Below are 19186 nucleotides of genomic sequence, written 5' to 3' on the forward strand. Positions count from 1 at the left end.
CAGGTGAGATTGCCATGTAAGACCCCTTAGAGCCCAAGGCTTCACAGTGGAAGTGAAGATTACATTTCCTAGAAACTGCAGACTTAAGCTGGACACCTCCATGCTCTGCTCTGAGAAATATCCATGACTGTGGCCCTGATGTGTAAGCTGTCATCAGACATTCAAATCGCAAACTAGGAAATTTGCTGGACTGACACGACTATTCTCACTTCACCATCTAAAGATGTTAAAGGCCAACATTTAGAAATATTCTCAACTGACTACCACTCTGTGGACTCAGAACTTGAGTTTATACTTTGTTCTAGCTGTTAACCTTTGTTTTTCTTTATTTTCTATAGAAATAGCCCTCATTAAGTGCCTAACTGCACATACCATACACAGGCCTAACTTAGATGGGAACCTATATCACCTTTACCACCACTTCCTGAAATGGGACACAGCTATTTGCCTGGAGTGACTTATTCCCAGGTCCGGGAGGCTGATTCAGTAAGATGTGAGGCCACATACTTAGATTTGCTCCTTGCTCCATCTATGTTTTCATCTGTCTTTGTAGAGCTCTTATCCACCAACCTCTAACTCAAATTTCTCTCTATAACTACCAACTCAACTTTTAATATATTAAACTTCTTGAAGTTTCAAGTGGGAGAATGAGGGGTTCTGAGTATCCTACCCCAAATACATGCCATTCTGGTGTAAGGATTATTTTGAGGGAAGCAGTTAAGAAGCAGACACACAAAAGACTTCCTGTCCTCTTCCTTTCTGCTAGGAAGGGCAGGGTCATTCTTCACCACCAGAGACAGTTCTAGCCTGAGAGACAGCACCGGAGGAATCTACATAACCCACCTTGCTAAAACAACCCTAATCTTCCATCAGTTACTGCTCACAGATGTACCTTGCCACAATTTGCTGCCCCTGGCAGCTCAGAGCCTCTCTCTTTTGTCTTGCCACTTCTCTATAAATTATTGTTCCTTTAGATGCTATATATGCCCAAGTTCTAACCATCCTTCTGAGTTACTCATCACTGGGTTCTCTTGTGTGTATGCACATTGACAGCTAATAAACTTCACTTTGTGTTTCTTTTATCTGTCTTTGCCAGTCTAATTTGCAGGGCCCAGCCAGTAAACCTGAAATGAGTAGAGGACACAGATGCACCCACATCACCAGGCGAGGAATGTCCCCATGGTTCTGAGAGCCTCTAAGTCTATGTGTTCCCTTCTCTTGAGGCCCCAGGAGTGCCGTGGCCATGAGGCAGGCGTTTGGGGGAGGCAGAGGTATCCACCAACAGGTTCTCTGGGGTCCTTCTGCATCAGAGAGCCCAGTCATCTAGTCTTGGTTAAAACTCCAATGAAACAAGAATGGCAAAATGCTGATAACTGTTAAGGCTGGATGAGGGATATGTTGGTGTCTACTTGACTCCTCTCTACTTTGGTGCATTAGAAGATGTCTGTTATAAAATGTAAAACAATGTCTTGAAGCTGAGAAAAGTGAAAAAAAAAGAGCATTTTAAAGATCACACAGTCATTTTAAAAGGCTAAAACTTTGGGAAAGTGTATGGCCTCTGGCACAGTAAAGGACACTTCCCCCTTTACAAACAGCAGTTCGCTTTCAAGTCACTGAATGGGCTTGGTCCGAGGCAGGGTGGAGGGACCCTAGAAGCTCCGCTGTGATAGTCGCAGGTCTGAACTCCTGGCTGTTATCTGCTTCCCAGGGCTTTGGTTTAGACCAGTGCGAGGAGGAACGGACAGGTTGAATGTGACAGTGACCCTCAGCTCTCCGAGGGATGTCCCTCAATTCAGCACTGCAGTTTTGGGTGGACACTGAGCCTCCACCTGGCCACCAAGTCCAGGTAGCTTTTGCATGCCTCAGCCCCTGCCCTGGTAGCCCCACTCCTGGTGCCTGGGGTAGTTTCAGACTGAGAAGGAGGTGCTGATGGGCCTGGTCTGGGTTCACTTAGAACCCTGCTCTAGACCAAATTTTTGTTTTGCCCCCAAATTCATATGTTGAAACCTAATGCCCAGGGAGGTGGTATGAGGAGGTGGACTTTTGGAGGTGATTAGGACACAAGGGCAGAGCCCTGATGAATGGAATTAGTGACCTTTTAAAGAAGCTCTGAGAGCTCCCTAGCCCCTGCTGCCATGTGACCACACAGTGAGAGCGTGGCTGTCTACAAGCAGGAGCTCTCACCACACACCCAGTCCGCTCTCATCTTTGACTTCTCAGCCCCTAGAGCCGTCAGAAATACTTCCCTGTTGTTTATAAGCCATTGAGTTTATGGTATTTTGTTTTAGCAGCAGGAGTGATCCAAGATAACCCCCTTTCTGGCCAGTTAGCTGAGGACTGGGAAGTGTGTTGAGGTCTAGACTCTGGTCCCAGAGATCCTGACTCTGTAGTTGTGTTGGGGCCTAGGACCTGCATTTGATGTAAGTAATTCAGGCAATTGGATGTAGGTTTGAGAAATCATGCTGAGAGACTCCCAGCCATAGAATGGGACATCAGCTGGAGCAGGGCAGAAAACACCTAGAAGCTGTTCTTTTCCATTGAAGCCAGAAGGACAAATATTTCAGTCAAGTAAGGTTTAAAGAGGGCTTGAATTTCAATAGTCTCAGGCCCTGCTCAAAACTGGGGAAAATAAAGATTGATTCTGTAATATGATGAAAGCTCCCATATGGATGAACAGCTCCAATTACCTTGTTCATTGTCCAGATGAACTTACTTGGTCCTCCCTGGTGACCCCTGCTTTTTGTCACATCCCTAGACTTTCAGTGACCAATTGTACTTTGAGGTTAGTTAATGCTCATTATGTAAATAAAACAAAACATTACCATGTTATAGCAAGACTCAAGCTCTCTTATGGGTGTTAAAATGGGCTGCGCTTGTGTCCCATGATGGCCTTCATTTGAAGCCTGCAAAAATGTTCATTTTCATGTTTGGAAAAAAATTTAAATGCTGACAGTATTTTTTACTGGAAACATATCTCTAGTGCAATAAAGACAGGATAAAATGACTTACAACAGAGTGACTTTTAGAGTGCTCTCAAATCAGCTAAGGGAAGTGACAGGGTGGGGGGAATCTCCTTTGAGGCTCATAAATTGATAAGGCAGGAAACTGAGAAAATAAATCAGCCAGATGCAGAAATACCTGAAGAGAATCTAGCCATCTAATCAGATGTGACTGACACATATGCTGGCAACAGATGCTGCATTGTTTTGAGGGATTCACAGTCATGCTAAACATAAACAAACAAATACATAAGAAACCAGGACTGAATCAAAGAAGCCAAGTTGCCTAGCCAGTGTCACTCTCTTGTCTTCCCCTATAATAGACTTTTACATTGCCAGAGTCATCAATGTGCCCGGCCAGTTTTCCAATCATCCTTAAGGGTAGAGGTAAAGCATAATAAAACATTGTTGAGTGGAGCTCTCAAGAAAGTTCTTTACTGGGAACTGCCTCAGGTGAGCTTTAGGTGTCCTGTGCCCCATCTCTCTTCTTCCTGCTTGGAATTCATATGTGGTTGCTAGAGCTACAGCAGCCATAATGAGACCACAAGGCAAATACATATACATATATATGAAATTTATAGTTTGTTAGATGGTGACGATTACTAAGCAGTCAAAATAAAGCAAGGAAGTGGATATGAAGTGTGGAGTTTGGAGGAAGGATGGACATTTTAGAGTGCGGCCAAGGAAACCACATGGGCTTCTATTGAGGTACTCAGACGACATTTGTATAAAGACCTAAAGGAAGGGACCCAGGAGGATTTCTGGTGGAGGGACATTCTAGTTAGAGAGAACAGCAAGCACGAAGGCTGAGAGGCCAGAGCGTTAAGGAATTAACAAGGGGCTGGCGTGGGCGGAACAGGATGATTGAGGGAGTGCTCGGTAGGAGCTGATGTTAGAGAAGTGATAGGGGCAGGTCTAGCAGGGCCTTGTGGGACATCACAGGATTTTTGTTTCTACTTTGAATGAGTTGGGGTGATGGGAGGGTTCTGAGTAGCGGAGTGGCAAGATATGCCATGTTAACATGTAACTGATATTATATGTTCAGCCTTGAGATGAGGTGGAAGAGGGCAAAGGTGGGAGCTCAGAGACCAGGGAGGTGACCGCATCATCCAGGTAAGAGATGGTGGTGGCTTGGATCGAGTGAAAGCAGTGGCGCTAGGACAATGGGGGATTCTGGATCCAAGGAAGAGCCATCACGATCCACTGGTGGACTAAGTATGGGCGGAGGAGAGCTCCAAAAGTTTTGGCCTGAGCAACTGGAAGCTATTAATGGAGTCGGAGCAACCTGTTTCCTCTATCCTGGCCCTCAATAGGAGGAGTAGGCTTTGAGGGGGAAGAGCAGAAGGTCAGTTTTGGATATTTTGAATTTGAGATGCCCATTAGACACCAAGTGGAGATGTTGAGTAAGATGGATACGTAAGTCAGAATCCAGGGGAGAGGCCCGGTTTGGGAACCATCAGGACACAGATGGTATTTAACATCCAGTAAAGGAGGCTTAGAAAGAAGCCAGAGGGGAAGGAGAAAAACCACCAAGTCTGAGGCCATGAGAGATTGAGAGATGATGTCCAATGCTGTGTCAATAAGGTGAGAACTGAGTACTAAATATAAGGATTCAATAAGCTGGCCATCTAAACACTTCAGAGGAGTTCGTGGCACATGGTAAGCACTCAGTAGATGGACGGTGGAATTTTATATATATTACACGCAAACATACACATACCCTGTATTAGTGCTAGCTACCAGAACTTTCGATGATGATGTAAATGTCCTCTATCTGGGCTGTCCTGTACTGTAGCCTCTTAGACACGTGTGGCTATTGAGCAATTGAAAATGTGACTAGTGCAACTAAGAAAATACATCTGGGGAGATGTTGAAAAATTGTGGATTACTGAAACGACTCAAAAAAAAATACGGTGTTGAAGTGTGCAATATATTCCCACAAAGCACCCTCAGGTGCACATCCAAGCCAAGTGTGAATTCTACATCCCTGTCCCTGGACCTCCCACCCTGGGACCTTAGGATCTCTTCCATTGCAGCCATGCACACTTAATTTGAAAAAGGAAGCCCCAGTATATTTTGATGTAGTAATTAAATTAAAATTAATATTAAAACTTGAACAGCTATATGTGGCTAATGGCTACTGTATTGAACCAAACAGTTTCATAGTCTATTCTGTAACCTATCTTAAATGTTCTCTAGAAATTATGTGTTTAAGCAGTTAATAAATGAGTGATACAGAAGGGCCCTTTGGTAAGGTTTAAAAAACCAGGTATGAAGGAGAGGAGAACCTGAGTGAACAAGCAGAGGCCAGAACCCTGAAGAAAGAGTGTAAGACACTCAAGGACTCACGTCTTGGTTCTGTCACTTAGCTGTGGGTCCCAGGCAAGTTACTTAACCCCCTAAAGCCTGATTCTTTTTCTGAGAAGAGCGATTGGAACAGCTGACCTCCAGCCAGAACTAACTACATAATTTGGCGAGTCCAGTGCATAAAAGAAAAAAAATGTGGGGCCCTTTGTTCAACCATTACTAAGAATTTCAAACTGGCAACAGGGGAGCATGAAGCTAAATGTGGGCTGTTCTGAGGGCAGGGTCCACTCTCCTGCCCAGGTGGCATGCCAGTGAGACTGCTTCCCGGGTTCTGAGAGGCCCTGGTGGGGGTGGCAAAGTATTGGCAGTGGGCATGGGCGTGAGGGCTGAGACAGTCCGGGCATTTCCTGCTGCCTAGTTGCTGCTGGCCTGGGGTGGAAGGAGGGGTGGGAGATGTTTCCTGACGTCTGTTTTGAGTTTTCCCTTTTTCCAAGTCCTATTTACAGCAAATCTTTCTCTAGCTTGTTTGTTGTGTGGGTCTCAAAGGACCACAGGCCAGCTCCCGGCAATTACCTTCATCAAAAGCTGGAGGTAGGGGCCACCCTGGCTCAGCTCTGTAATTAATGGGATCCTAAGAGGCCTTAAGAGGCCAGAAGAAAGGAGGGAATTGGGCTTGAGACTGATCTCTACACCTTGTTTCCTCATAAGCAACTTTTAATGCCAAAAGGCAGCCCCGTGAATCCCCAGAGGACAGTGAGCCCTGGGGTGGGGAATTATTCACTTCTCTCTGGAGCAGAACTTTGGCCAAGGGTCACTTGATTAGGCACCTTTTTACAGCAATCCCACGCATGTGTAAAATTTAACACCCTCTTCCTTCTGGAGCAGGGGTCCACGGAGGCATGGGCTGAGGGCTGGGGTCAGAGTCGGGCACACAGGGTTTGGAGGTACTCTGCTCTGTGGCTCTAACACCAGGTTCCAGGGCATCCCTTGGCCTGGGGGTGGAGCTGCCACCACAAAGGGCAAGGAAGGTAGAGGTGGGAGCAGGAGTGCCCTGTGCCCTGGCTCATTGTGCCTGAGGCTTCTTTCCACCAAAGTTTATGGCATCTTGGAGGAAGAAAACAAGATGGGAGAGATGAGGATCCCGTGCAAGCCCTGGGCCATCCCTGGCAATCCCTCACCTCATCCTGGATCCAAGAACTGGGTCCTCCTGGGCTGAGCTGAGCTGCAGAGCACAGCAGAACGGCTACACAGTGGTCGGCCTGCCTCTTGCAGGTTTGTGTCCTTTGGCAAGTGACTCCATCTTACTGGCCCCGTCCTCACCAGTAACTGGAATTGAAGCTGCTGCTGGGATCATCAGAAGCGGACGCAAGCTGAGGTTTGCAAAGCTCTAGCACAGGGCATTTGCCTGGTATCTAATCCCTTCCCTCCATCTGGCAGCCTCAAGTATGACACCTGCCTGAAGTCACTGTGAGGTACAGTCTGTCTCTAACCTGACAGTTCAATGTAGCAGACATCGCTGTGAGGGCACCTGCTGTGGTGGGCCATGTGAGGTAGACAAGCCAAGCTCAAAACGTGGACTCCCACATCCGAGCAAAGTATAAAGACATGCAAGTCCAGACATCTAAGCAATTAAACTGGTGTACCTAGATGCAGTGTTAGGAATCACGACTGCTGCCCTTTAGAGGGAGAGCTCAGTGGGGCTGGAGGGCTTCTCGGAGGAAGCAGGCTCTGTGGTAGACTCTGAAGTACTGTTGGTTTTCCTGGGGAGGAAGGGAAGGCACTCTGCAGGGCTGTCCAGGAGCAGCGGCACAAATGCACAAGGAGGCGGCAGCGCCGGAGGCACCGTGAGGAATTGGGGGGCTGTTGGGATGCAGCTGAAGTCATGGGGTGCGTTGAGGGCAAGAGGTCCCGAGAGGTAATGAGAGCTACATGGTAAACTGGTAGTGTGCACCTCAGCAGGTCAAGGATTTTGTCCTGAGGGACAAATCTGGGGTACAGATTTCAGAGCGAGGGAGTCGCATGGTGGAAAATAAGTGGTGGAAAGGTGGGGTGGGTAGTAGAATCCAGGGAAGAGTCCAAGTTGGACCCAGTATTCTGGGCCTGGGTGACCGGAGGAATCCAAACAATTAAGGGACCATAGAAGATTTAAGCTTATATAGGCATTTGAGAAAAAGAACCCAACTCACGGCCACACAGCTACTGAGGGGCAGAGTCAGGAAGTGAACTCACCTTAAAGCAGAGAAGCTTTAGGGTAAAGGGACAGGGAGAGAATGAATTTACCTCTGGGAAGATCAGGTTTGGGATACAAAGGGATATCCCCGTGAGGCTGCTGGCAGCCCTGACTTCCTGATGCTGGCAATACCTGCTCTGGGAAGCTAGCCACCCAGCTGTGAAGCCCCAAACAAGGAAGCCCGGGTCCCTGCTGGCAGCCAGCACTCACGTGCCAGCAGTGACACCACCCTCTTCAAAGTGCACCCAGTTGAGCTGCCCAGGGGCCACACAAAGCAGAGAGAAGCCATCCTTGCTGAGCCCTGCTCAAATTAGACTTGTGAGCAAAGTGACAATTGTTCTGAAGTTACTAAGGTTTGGGGTGGTTTGTTATGCAGCAGCACCTAGTCTCTCCAAGTACAAGGTGGAGAGTGGGGTCCCATCTGGAGCGTCCCTCTCCCTTCCCTTTGCTTGTTTTGGTGGCCAGTGCCTGGCACCGGGCTCAGAACTCAATTGCAGTGGTGGCGAGGGTGGCCCCTGAGCTCCGAGGGGGTCAGGTCTTGGGAATGGCCACATAGAGAGGGCTCATGTTGCCTCAGCAAGAACAGAGCAGAAAAGCGCTGGTCTCCGAGATCAGACCACTGGCAGCCCAGAGCCCAGCTTCCTGTACCATCAACACATGGAGATCATGTCTGCCGAGCCCATGCTGAGATTGGCACAGTAAACATGGGAGATTTGGGCTTCCCCTGAACCAGGAGACAAGTAGCCAAAGCATTTAGACAACTTGATGCTCATTTTTTCCCCTGCATGTTTATTTTAAAAAGTCTAGAAAATGCATAAAATGCTACCTAAAAGGTATCTACAACAATAATAAATTATTTCCAGTTAAGCATTGCAGATCCATGCAAACCAGTCTCCTTGCTTTTACCAAGTTTATGTCCCACGGGTTATGCTTTTCCCACTTGACTCTTCCTCGAAGTTTTTTACCCCATCGGTCCTGGATGAGCCAGGCATCCTCACAGGCTCAGCAGATGGACGTGGAGCGCGGCCAGGGTGGAGCAGCCCCAGTGCAGAGGGGCACTGCACTGGCACACAAGGGGCTTCAACATGTGTCTGCCTTCCAGCGGCCCTGAAGTATTTTTTACATAACTGGGATCTGGAAGAGCCAGGGCTGGCCCCTTCACGGATGCATATTTCAGAAAACATTTAGCCTACCTGAAGTCTCAGGAAGCCAGCAACTTGGCCTGAGGTTTTCAGTTTTCAGTTAAGAGGAGCCGGCCACATCGGGGCCTTTGTTAACAGATGTGGTGTGGGTGACGACAGCTGGCCCAGAGGCGGTTGGCCACGCTTCAGGGAGGAATGCGGAGCACCAACCGAGCGAACTTTAGGAGAGGACAGGAGGCCAGGAGGGCAGAGAAGCAGGGCCAGCGCTGCAATGGCCATTTTAAATAACACTTCATTTGAAGGAAGCTGCGGACCCTCCTCTGGCCCTTCGTGGAGGAGGTTCGCCCACACCTCAGTACAAGCAGCTGAGGGTAACTGGGCAGCAGCCAGCCTCTCAGAAGCGAAAGGTGCCAGAGGAAGCACTGAGGCGTAATTAAAAAAACAACTACAAAGACTTCCTTCTGGAAAGGGTTCAGGTGGCCTTGGAATACACACATTTAGGAGATGGCAAAACTCCTTTTCTTGAGGGCAAAGTAGCACACAAACAAGCCTAGACAGTGCTTTTCAAGGTGAATTCACTGAACATGATGAAGTACATGTATTTTGTGAAGGTTTGGCCACAGACATACTGAACTTTGGACTCTGCTGACAAGCCGTAGCACAATCCCTCTCCTTCCAGGTTAGAGCAGGGCTACAAGGGCAAACTCCCACAGAAGCTAAACTGGGAATTAGATTAAATGGCCGATGTGGGCCATGAATAAGAACAAGCCTTCTTGAAACACACACCAGCCTCCAAAGCATGACTTCTCATTTGATATGACAGATGGGTCCCAAACATTCCATTTCATATGAGAAAAAGCAATCCTGCAGGTGCACTGCCCATATCAACAGCTGCTCAGCCTCAGTGTGGGAAGCAACAGGGAGTGGCGGGGACTGTGGTGAACCGGTGAACCTGATGATCCAGCTAAAGGTGGAGATACTTCTCAACTCTAGCGGGCTGTTGGTGAGGGTGTGAACAGTGGTATGGCCAGATCTTCTAATCCAGATTGCTATGTAAAAATTTTATCATTGTAAATTATAAATATATATATAAACAAAACATACCTGTAGGCTGGATCATTTTGTAGACCCTCTTGCAGCAGCAGGAAGTTGTGGTAGACAGAATAATGCCACAATGATGTCCAGAATTGTGGACATTACCTTACATGGCAAAAGGGTCTTTTCAGTGTGATTAAATTAAGGATCTTGCCATGGGGAGATTATCCTGGATTATTTGTTGGTTTTATAAGCAAAAAATCCTTACTCGTGAAAGAGGGAAGCCGGAGAATCAGGGTCACAGTGTCTTGGTTTGACCAGCCATCAGAGGCAAGGAATAAGGACAGCCTCTAAAAGATGGGAAGGCAGGAAACATTCTCCCCTAGAGCCTCCCCTGTCTCTGCTGACACCTTGATTTTAGTTAAGTGAAAGCTGATCTCCCAGACCATACAGTAAGAAAACTGTGTTGCTTTAGGCCCCCACATTTGGGGCAATTTGCTACAGTAGCAATAGGAAACTAATACAGGTAGCCAGCTAATCTCTGGTACATTTTTAAGAGATGAAGATATTCTCTAAATATCTGTTTAAAATGCCAATGTATGGTTACAGCTGGGAGAGCCACATGAGGCAATTCAAGGCAATTTCTCTTATTTCTAGGAGTAAAGGACAATGGGACTAACAGTGAATTTCTGCAGTGGGATAGCAACAAAGTGTCTTATCAAAGCAGGTATGCCTCAATGCCCTCAAACACACACCCTTTACTGGCTGGGCTGCTGCAGATTATTCCCACCTGCCAGGGTGGTCAGTAGCAGTCAAAACCTAGCCATCCAACTAGTTAGCATGAGCTGTCACTATGTCAGGGGAAAAGAGCTGCATGTTAATACATTTGACTTCTTAAATACTCAGGACCACCAAATAAATAATAATAGTAATAAAAAGGCACATTGCCATTTTCATCCAGGGGACCCCAGTGATGGGGACCCCTGGTGGGCTCCTAGGGATTGGAATTGTTGACCTGAAGAGGTCCTTATCCAAATCCGAATCCAGGGCTCTTTGCAACCCTGTACTGGGTGACTCACACCTCTCCCCTCTCATTTTGGGCTGGTTTTAAACCAAACCTGAGTTTAGAAGGGCATGAACCGTGATGACTACATCCAGATCAGAATTCATCATTTTCAATGTCTCATCATCAGAATGAGTCCACTTGGAAGTCAGAAGTTGGTGGTCCCCAGGAAAACCTCCTGGTGTTCCTTCCATATGATCCTCTTCTTTAGGATTTCTGATTGGGAACCCTGAGGGGTGTTTCAGTGTCCCGCTTTATGCAAAGTCTCTGGGAAGGGGGCCAAGTTATTCCCCAGGCTCCTCTGGCTCATGGGTGTCCAGTAAGGGAATTTCTGTGTTCGCCTTGCTTACATTCACTACAGTGGGGTGGGAGAAGGTGTACGGTTCACTCTCAGACTCAAGAGGGGAGCCAGGGGATGGCTCATTTGTGGCTAACTTCACAGTCAGGGCCCGGGAGCACAGGGTGGGTGGGGAGGGAGCGCAGTCCTCTGTGAGGCCCTGGAAGGGTTGGTAGGTGTCCACCTCCGGCTGCAGGAAGGACCCGCTGGAGTCCTGCAGGAGATGCCCATACACCATGGTGTCATCAATGACTGCATACACGTGGGAGTCATTGTCCCTGCGTCCTTTCTGAAACTTCTTTTGCTGCATCGGCATCTGGGTGTTGACGTTGCCATTGTAGATACCTACAGCTGGCCCCTTGTTTATCTTCCTTTTCCTGTTGAGAGAAAGGGAACAAGACAGAAGTCAGGAAGAAAATGATCTGAGATGTGCACCATCTGTATATCCCTACTGGAACTCAGCCTTCAGGGGTCTAACCGTGTCTCCACCAAATAACTCAAATCATGTAGCATCTGAAACCGAAATCACTGTCCTCAGTGCACATTTGGAAGGGACCAGCTTCTGTTTCCAGTTTTCAAATTGGAAATGGAGTGGGAAGTGGTTTAGGGAGTGCCCTTGAATTAGCTCTAGTCGGTGTGTGGTGTTCGGTGGTGGGGAGACCTGCCAATCCCCCTTTCCTACTAGAAAGGGGTGGTGCCCCAGCCCAGGCACATCAGGATGGAAGGCTGTAACTTAGATTTTAGCTGAGGGTGAGCACAGAACTCACAGAACTCAGCACTAGCAGAGGGTCCTGCCCCTTCAGAAGTAAGCTCCAATGAGACAACAGGCTGAAAAGAAGACAGATTCAGGCTGGGGCGCCAGAGTTCCTCAACAACACCATTAATGTTTGGTTTGCCATGTTCTCTGGTTCTTGGAGATGGACAAGCATTAGCACTCTTTGCCACGGGAAAAACAACGCTTTGCCCTCCATCTTCACAAGCCAAAAGCAGGGGATCGTGACTCCTTAGCTGCCCAATGATTCAAATGGGGACATCAGATCAATTAATATGATGGGCCATAAAATGCAGAGGCTGGCCGTTCACTAATTGTGGACAGCCTCCCTGTATTTTTCTGAGATAAAAATAAATCTAGGACATTTAGCTTGAACAACTGAGTTCTGAACACAGGGTGTATGTATTCCATAAAGGCTCCTGCCTGCAGGCCTGATGGGGGCCCCTCTGTGCTCCCAGCACCTTGTCTGTACCCTCCGGAGCTCTTCTCACGCTGCCCGGAGCCCAGCTGGTTATCAGCCTGCCCCTTTATGCTCTCTGCCCCAGAAGAGTCTGTGTCTTGCTCACTGTTATATCCCCAGCACGTTGCATGGTTCCCAGAGTCTGGAAGACCCTCAGAAATACATGTTTAATGGGCACACTCAAGGGTGCTGCCTTCTGAATCCACCCACCCTCCTACACCATCCTGGGGATAGACAGGGCATATGCAAACCTGCCAGCTAGGGACGTCCCCAGGCACAAGGCCAGAACTGGGCAGTTCAGTGACGGAGGGAGTGCTGGGCCCTCCCCTGCCCAATTCCCTAATGATGAGAAGCCGGGGCGCTGCATTACCACCATGCCTTCCGACCTGGGTGGGGTACACTGTGCACCCCAGACAAGGAAGTTTCCTGAGAGCAACAATCCTTTCCCCATGAGTGACATATGTGCCAGCCCATGTCACAGAGAAGAGGCCTCTTCCTGGATCTGCTGTGGGCAGGTCCCTCCTCATTATCAGACGTATTGTTGATTAGGAATTCCAGCTGTTTGCTCATGGCTCCGATTAATAAAAAAATTTTTTTTTGGTGTTTTAGAAGGTCAAATCATGCTAAGGAAAAAAAAAAACTATCCCCCCTCTCTCATGGATTTAATTAGAAATATAAGCAGAATCGATCAAATCTGGCAGCAGGGTGCATTCTGTAATGGTTTCCTTTATAAAACAGAAGCTGTCGTCCTGAGGGGGTGGAAGGCGAGACTGAGTCAGCTAACTGGGTCCTCCTTCCTGGGGCCCACGGGGTTGGTTTTCTGCTGCTTGTCTGGAGTCCAGTAAACAAGCATAAAACAGATTATTTAAGAAACTGGAGGACAACATGCCGGGGCAGCAAGGGTTTACTTTCCTCAAGGTGACAAGAGGCAGCGTGGCCCAAGGCCTGGTCTGGCAGGGACCACGTGAGCATTTTCCTGCCCAGACCACCCCTGAGAGGATCACAGTCTAACTATGGCAAATGGCTCGGGGATTTGGTCAAAGGCAGCTGCATAAAAACTACAAGGCTAAAGTGCCACCAGCACGTCTTTGGATTTTGCTTTTTCGTCCCCTTGCTAGATGTGGGATATTATCCCCCTCCAAGCAAAACTCACATCTGGCAAAATTATTTAACATTGATCTCTGGGGGAAAATGGGGAGCAAAACAAAAAGTTAGTAATTAATGGCAGCTCTGGTCTCTGTGATCTGAGGAGGCATCAGTTCAGCTGAAGACAGCTGGAGAAATTCCACCTACTTCTTTTTCACACAGCAAATGATGAATCCGAGGGCAAATAGCAGTAATACACTGCCTCCCACCACCACGACAACGATGACAGTCAGGTCTGTGAGCAGAGACACAAGGGGGAGAGATGGCACACGTGGGGTCAGGCTGGAGAAGACGGTCCCCAAAGATGGCTGCCACCCCTCTGGGCCCCCCACATGCACATGCTGCCCACCACACTCATGAGTCTCTCTCCCTCCTTGACTCTGCGCTGGGCTGGTCCTGGGGCCTGGTCACTTCTTGCACATTCTCTTTAGGGGAATCACCACATAAGACATCTGACTGGCTGAGACCACCAGGCTGGGAGGAGGCCCGACCAGCCAGGGGAGACCCCCTGAACACAGGGAACCATAGAACCTGGCTGAAAGTGAGCACAAGCCTCCAGCCACTTGTTCAAGCTCTCTCACTGAGGGTAGCGATGAGCCACTCTGCCAGGGCCTGTCCAAATTCCCACCCCAGAATTCAAGCAAACAGAATGGTTACTGTTGAAGACACTAAATCCTGGGGGAGTGCGTTACACAGCGACAGGTAACTAAAACAAACTGGGGAGCCTACCAGGTCGACTCTGAAGGTTATACTCCTGGCCTCTATCAGGTGTGTCCCCCCAGTCACACCACCTGTGTGGGAGGACAGAATAGCAGAGGGATGCAGGAGAAAGCAGGGAGTCAAAAGTCAGAAGTGAGAGAGTTAAGGGGAGGGGGTTTCATTTGTGCTGTCCTTTTCCTACAGTTGCCCAAAGGAGAAAGAAAATAAATCAGAGAGGAGTCCTGCACCGAACAGGGATTTACGGTTTCTTGCTTGCTCAATCAAGAAAGAAGATTAAGAGAAAACAGAGACAGAAATAACTAAAAGAAATGAATGTAAGAGGAAGAAAACCTGCGCTAACCTGAGAGTGTGGGAGAGCTTTTCACTCGTGGGTTCCGGTTCCTGTCAGGTCTCCTGCTGCCAACTGGCGGAGGGGCCCTGGGGGGACGCCCAGCCTCTCTGACCGCCCCAGGGGAAGGGGTCAGGAGGAGGAGCCTCCAAGGTCCCTTCTGCTTCCTACACTTTGTGACGCTCTGTGACTCTCTTGGAGTCAAGGGCAAACACGGCCCCAGCACAGGTCACCCTGCTACACGAGCACTTCCTGACTTGAAACGCTTCATGGATCCGTGCAACCTCAAGCACAAAGGCAAACTCCTCATCTTGGCCCTGCAACCTGCCACCAAGGGTGTTTCACAGACACCAGTGTTCCAATGGACTGAGTTAATTAAAAATGTCACTGTCTCCAGCTCCCCACATCTGAATCACCAACACCGAATTCCCAATGATACTTTCATGAGTTAGCTGGTATCAGCTACTCTACAGATGAGAATGAGAGGAGTGAGGGACTTGCCCTGCAGCAGAGAGAGACTGGCAGAGAAGGGCAGGGCTAGATGGACAACTAATACTCCCTCATTCCACCCTCCCTGAACCCTGTCCTCTACTGTGTGACTCTTGAGCCCCTCCCGTCAAGAGGCAGAGTCTGTCTGTCTGCTTCTGGGATCTGGGCTGCCAAAAGAATGCTGTAGAAGGGATGGTGTGTGAGCTCCTTTTCCTAAACCTGAGCATCAAGATACCTTAGCTGCCTCTTCCAGCCTCTCCTGGATCTGTCCACCTCTGCCTCGGGAACAGGCCCAGGATGGAGGACAAGAGCCCCGGTGGAAGAAGTCCAGCTATCCCAGCTGATCTTGGTGGGGTCCCAGACACGTGAGAGTCCCTGGCCAAGATCAGCAAAGTCCTCTAGTCAACCTACAGCTGCCCACAAGTGCACAACTGAGTGAATGCTGAAAATGCTCAGACCAGAATCATCCAGCCAGCAAGTAAGCAATAATAAATGGCTGTTTTTAAGCTATGGAGTTCTAGGGGTGGTTTGTTAGATAGCATTAGTGATTCAATAGCTGACTGATATGTGAACAGCCAGGACTCAAATCCATTTTTTCTACCTTGCCTCCTAGGCTGGCCGCTTACTCCTCAGCTGACAATTTGCTGTCCACCACCATCCCCAAAAGACCTTGGAGGACCTTACCCGTAGTCCTTGGGTTAAGCGACACTGAGAAGAGTAGGTCCAGCTGCTTGCCGCTCACAGGGCTGCAGTTGGAGATGTTGACCCAGAAGTTGTGATGGTGGAAGCTTGGCTTGGGAAGCAGCTCCTCCTCCAGGCTGAAGATCTCCTCGGCCTGGGCTCGCGGCTCCTGGATGATCATGAACGCGCGCCCTGTCTGGCAGACCACGCCAGTCCGCTCCTTGAGGAAGGTCAGGCAGGCCACCTGGTCACTGGGCACGCTGATGTTCCAGGACACTGAGGCGAGGGAAGGCAGGCCCCGGTCCCAGTTGGGGGTCCTCAAGTAGACCTTATTTTTCCTGTCTGGGATCACTGTGAAAATGCCTTCCTCTGTTGGAAAGGGAAGAGCATCCACACAGATGTTTGACTCAATCCAAGTAGAGAGAAAAAGGAGTGATGGAGGAGGAGAGGATGTTAGATCGTCTAGACCAGACCAGGGCTGTCTGATAGAGCTTTCTGTGATGAAGGAGGTAGATGTTCGGTATCTGCACCATCCAATAGGTAGCCACAGCCTCATGCATCTATCTGTTAAGGCCTGAAATGTGCCTGGTGTCACCGAGGCACTGGATTTTTAATTTTATTAATTTAAATTTGAGGAGCCACATGTGGGTGGTGGCTACTGTATTGGTCAGCGTAGGACTACTCTCTGTCAGAGTCTAGCTCAGGTCTATTGAAGAAACAAAACAAGCACACAAACAAAAAACAGGCTAGCTTGCCAAACTGATGGTTCTCTCAGGTTCCTTTCAGAAATGCCCTCGACACAGCTAACACTCGTCTGATGGCTCACTCCCTGGTGGACTGCTGTATACTGATTTCTGTTTCAGAGATTAAAATCTTCAGGTTCTGGGTGTGGGGAGATAGGATTAAAGGTGGCGGCATGAGAGGTGAGACAGAAGCTTCCTCCAAAAACTGCATGTAATATGAAAATATAATTAATACAACTAATCCTGAAAGAGCAACAGGAAAGAGGACTGCGCCAAACTACATATAACTGGAGAAAAGAACAAACCTCACGGAACAGGGTAACGTACCAAAGCCATGGCCCGATGGGACCCAAGCCCTTCCCCCACCCCAGCTCACTGGCAGAAGGAAGAGAAACAGAGCAGGGAGGGAGTGGAGGCCTGGGACTGCTGAATACCTAACTGCAGAGATCTGCTCTGGGAGCACAAACCTACATTTCTTGGTGCTTTCATGGTACTCTCATGATTAGGGGGCTGGTAAGCTAAGACAGGCAGAATACCTGGAGAGACTGAGACTGCAGCCAGTTGTGGAAAGCAGGGATCCATATCTGGCTACTCTAGGACAAAAGAAAAGCGGACAGTCTGAGAGACTTCCTAACAGCAAGAGGGCTGCTAAAGAGGAAGGACTGCACAGAGCTTACTGCTCAGGAGAAAGGACAGGTAGACAAAATTATCCAGGTGCCCTCTGCTCAGCAGGTTGGGAACTTTGACGATCATCAGGTGCTCCAACACCCTGGCTGGCTACACAGCTCCAAGGACTCCCTCTGTGATACGCAGCCTACTGCGCCTTTCTCCTGGCCAGCCCCACCTGGCTCCGCAAACTGGCAAACCCTGCCCTGGCATCAGGCCAGCCAGAGGGAAGCCCTGTCTACAGTGCAAATCATAGAGGCTTATACCTGTGTGCTCGGCCCACTGGTTCAGGCAGTGGATACAGGCATAGTAGCCGGGAAGCAGGAAATGCCAAAGAAACCTGGTTCAAAGTAAAATTATGTATACAACACCTGAGAAAGATTCAAATGAAATTGACCTCATGAATCTTCCTGAAAGGGTTTTCAAAATAAAAATCATTACCATACTCATAGAGGTACAGAAAAATATTCAAGAACTCAGGAATGAATTCCGATCAGAGATCCAATCATTACCAAACACAGTATCAGAAATGAAACATACAATGGAAAGTTTTAAAAGCAGATAAGATATGGTGGAGAAGACAATAAATGAAATAGAAATTAGAAAAGAGGAATATAAAGAATCTGAGGCACAGAGAGAAAAAAGGATCTCTAAGAATGAAAGAATACTGAATTGTGTGACCAATCTAAATGGAACAATATTCACATAATAGGGGTACCAGAAGAAGAAGAAGAGAGAAAAAGGGATAGAAAGTGTCTTTGAGGAGATAATTGCTGAAAACTTCCACAATCTGGGGAAGGAGATAGTCTGTCAGGCCATGGAGGTGCACAGATCTCTCAACACAAGGGACCCAAGGAGGACAACACCAAGACATATAATAATTAAAATGGCAAAGATCAAGGATAAGGCAGACTATTAAAAGCAGCCAGAAAGAGAAATAAGATCACATACAAAGGAAAGCCCATCAGGCTATCATCAGACTTCTCGGCAGAAACCTTACAGGCCAGAAGGGAGTGGCATGATGTATTTAATGCAATGAAGCAGAAGGGCCTCAAACCAAGAATACTTTATCTGGCAAGATTATCATTTAAATTTGAAGGAGGGACTAAACAATTCCCAGATAAGCGAGAGCTGAGAGAATTTACATCCGACAAACTGTCTCTACAGTGTATATTGGACAGACTGCTATAGATAGAAGTGTTCATAAGGTTTAATAGCTGTCACCAGAGGTAATAAAACCACAATAAAGAAAGTGGAACAGATAATTACTAAGCAAATGCAAAATTAGATTAACTATCCCCAGAGTAAATCAAGGGATAGACAAAGAGTACAGAATATGATACCTAATATATAAAGAATGGAGGACAAAAAAAGAGAAAAAAAGAACCTTTAGATTGTGTTTCTAATAGCATATTAAGTGAGTTAAGTTAGACTCTGAGATAGTAAGGAAGTTAACCTTGAACCTTTGGTAACCACGAATCTAAAGCCTGCAATGGCAATAAGTACACACCTATCGATAATCACCCTAAATGTAAATGGTCTGAATGCACCAATCAAAAGACATAGTCACTGAATGGATAAAAAAGCAAGACCCATCTATATGCTGCCTACAAGAGACTCACTTTAAACCCAAATACATACACAGACTAAAAGTGAAGGGATGGAAAAAGATATTTCATGCAACTAATAAGGAAAAAAGAGCAGGAGTTGCATTACTTGTATCAGACAAAATAGACTTAAAAACAAAGAAAGTCACAAGAGACAAAGAAGGACGTTACATAATGATAAAAGGGTCAATCCAACAAGAAGATATAACCATTATAAATATCTATGCACCCAACACAGGACCACCTACATATGTGAAACAAATACTAAGAGAATTAGAGGGGAAATAGAATGCAATGCATTCATTCTAGGAGACTTCAACACTCCACTCACTCCCAAGGACAGATCAACCAGACAGAAAATAAGTAAGGAGACAGAGGCACTGAACAACACATTAGAACAGATGGACCTAACAGACATCTACACAACTCTACACCCAAAAGCAGCAGAATACACATTCTTC

At 47.7% G+C, this 19186-nt stretch overlaps 1 protein-coding gene across 2 annotated transcripts in view; it reads right to left on the reverse strand.

Annotated features, from left to right (window-relative positions):
- Positions 1-8305: 8305 nt before the first annotated feature.
- CDCP1 (CUB domain containing protein 1) overlaps positions 8306-19186 on the reverse strand; it is a 63064-nt gene continuing 52183 nt past the window's right edge. For both annotated transcript variants that reach the window (XM_073232508.1, XM_017654540.3), the window contains 3 exons: positions 15713-16078; positions 13639-13726; positions 8306-11490 (listed from right to left, as the gene is read on the reverse strand). In XM_073232508.1, coding sequence (XP_073088609.1) covers positions 11061-11490; positions 13639-13726; positions 15713-16078 — 884 coding nt within the window. In that variant the 3' untranslated portion in view covers positions 8306-11060. The remainder of the gene's footprint in view (positions 11491-13638; positions 13727-15712; positions 16079-19186) is intronic.

This window comes from Manis javanica, chromosome 3 (genome assembly GCF_040802235.1).
Source record: "Manis javanica isolate MJ-LG chromosome 3, MJ_LKY, whole genome shotgun sequence".
Lineage (NCBI taxonomy): Eukaryota > Metazoa > Chordata > Mammalia > Pholidota > Manidae > Manis > Manis javanica.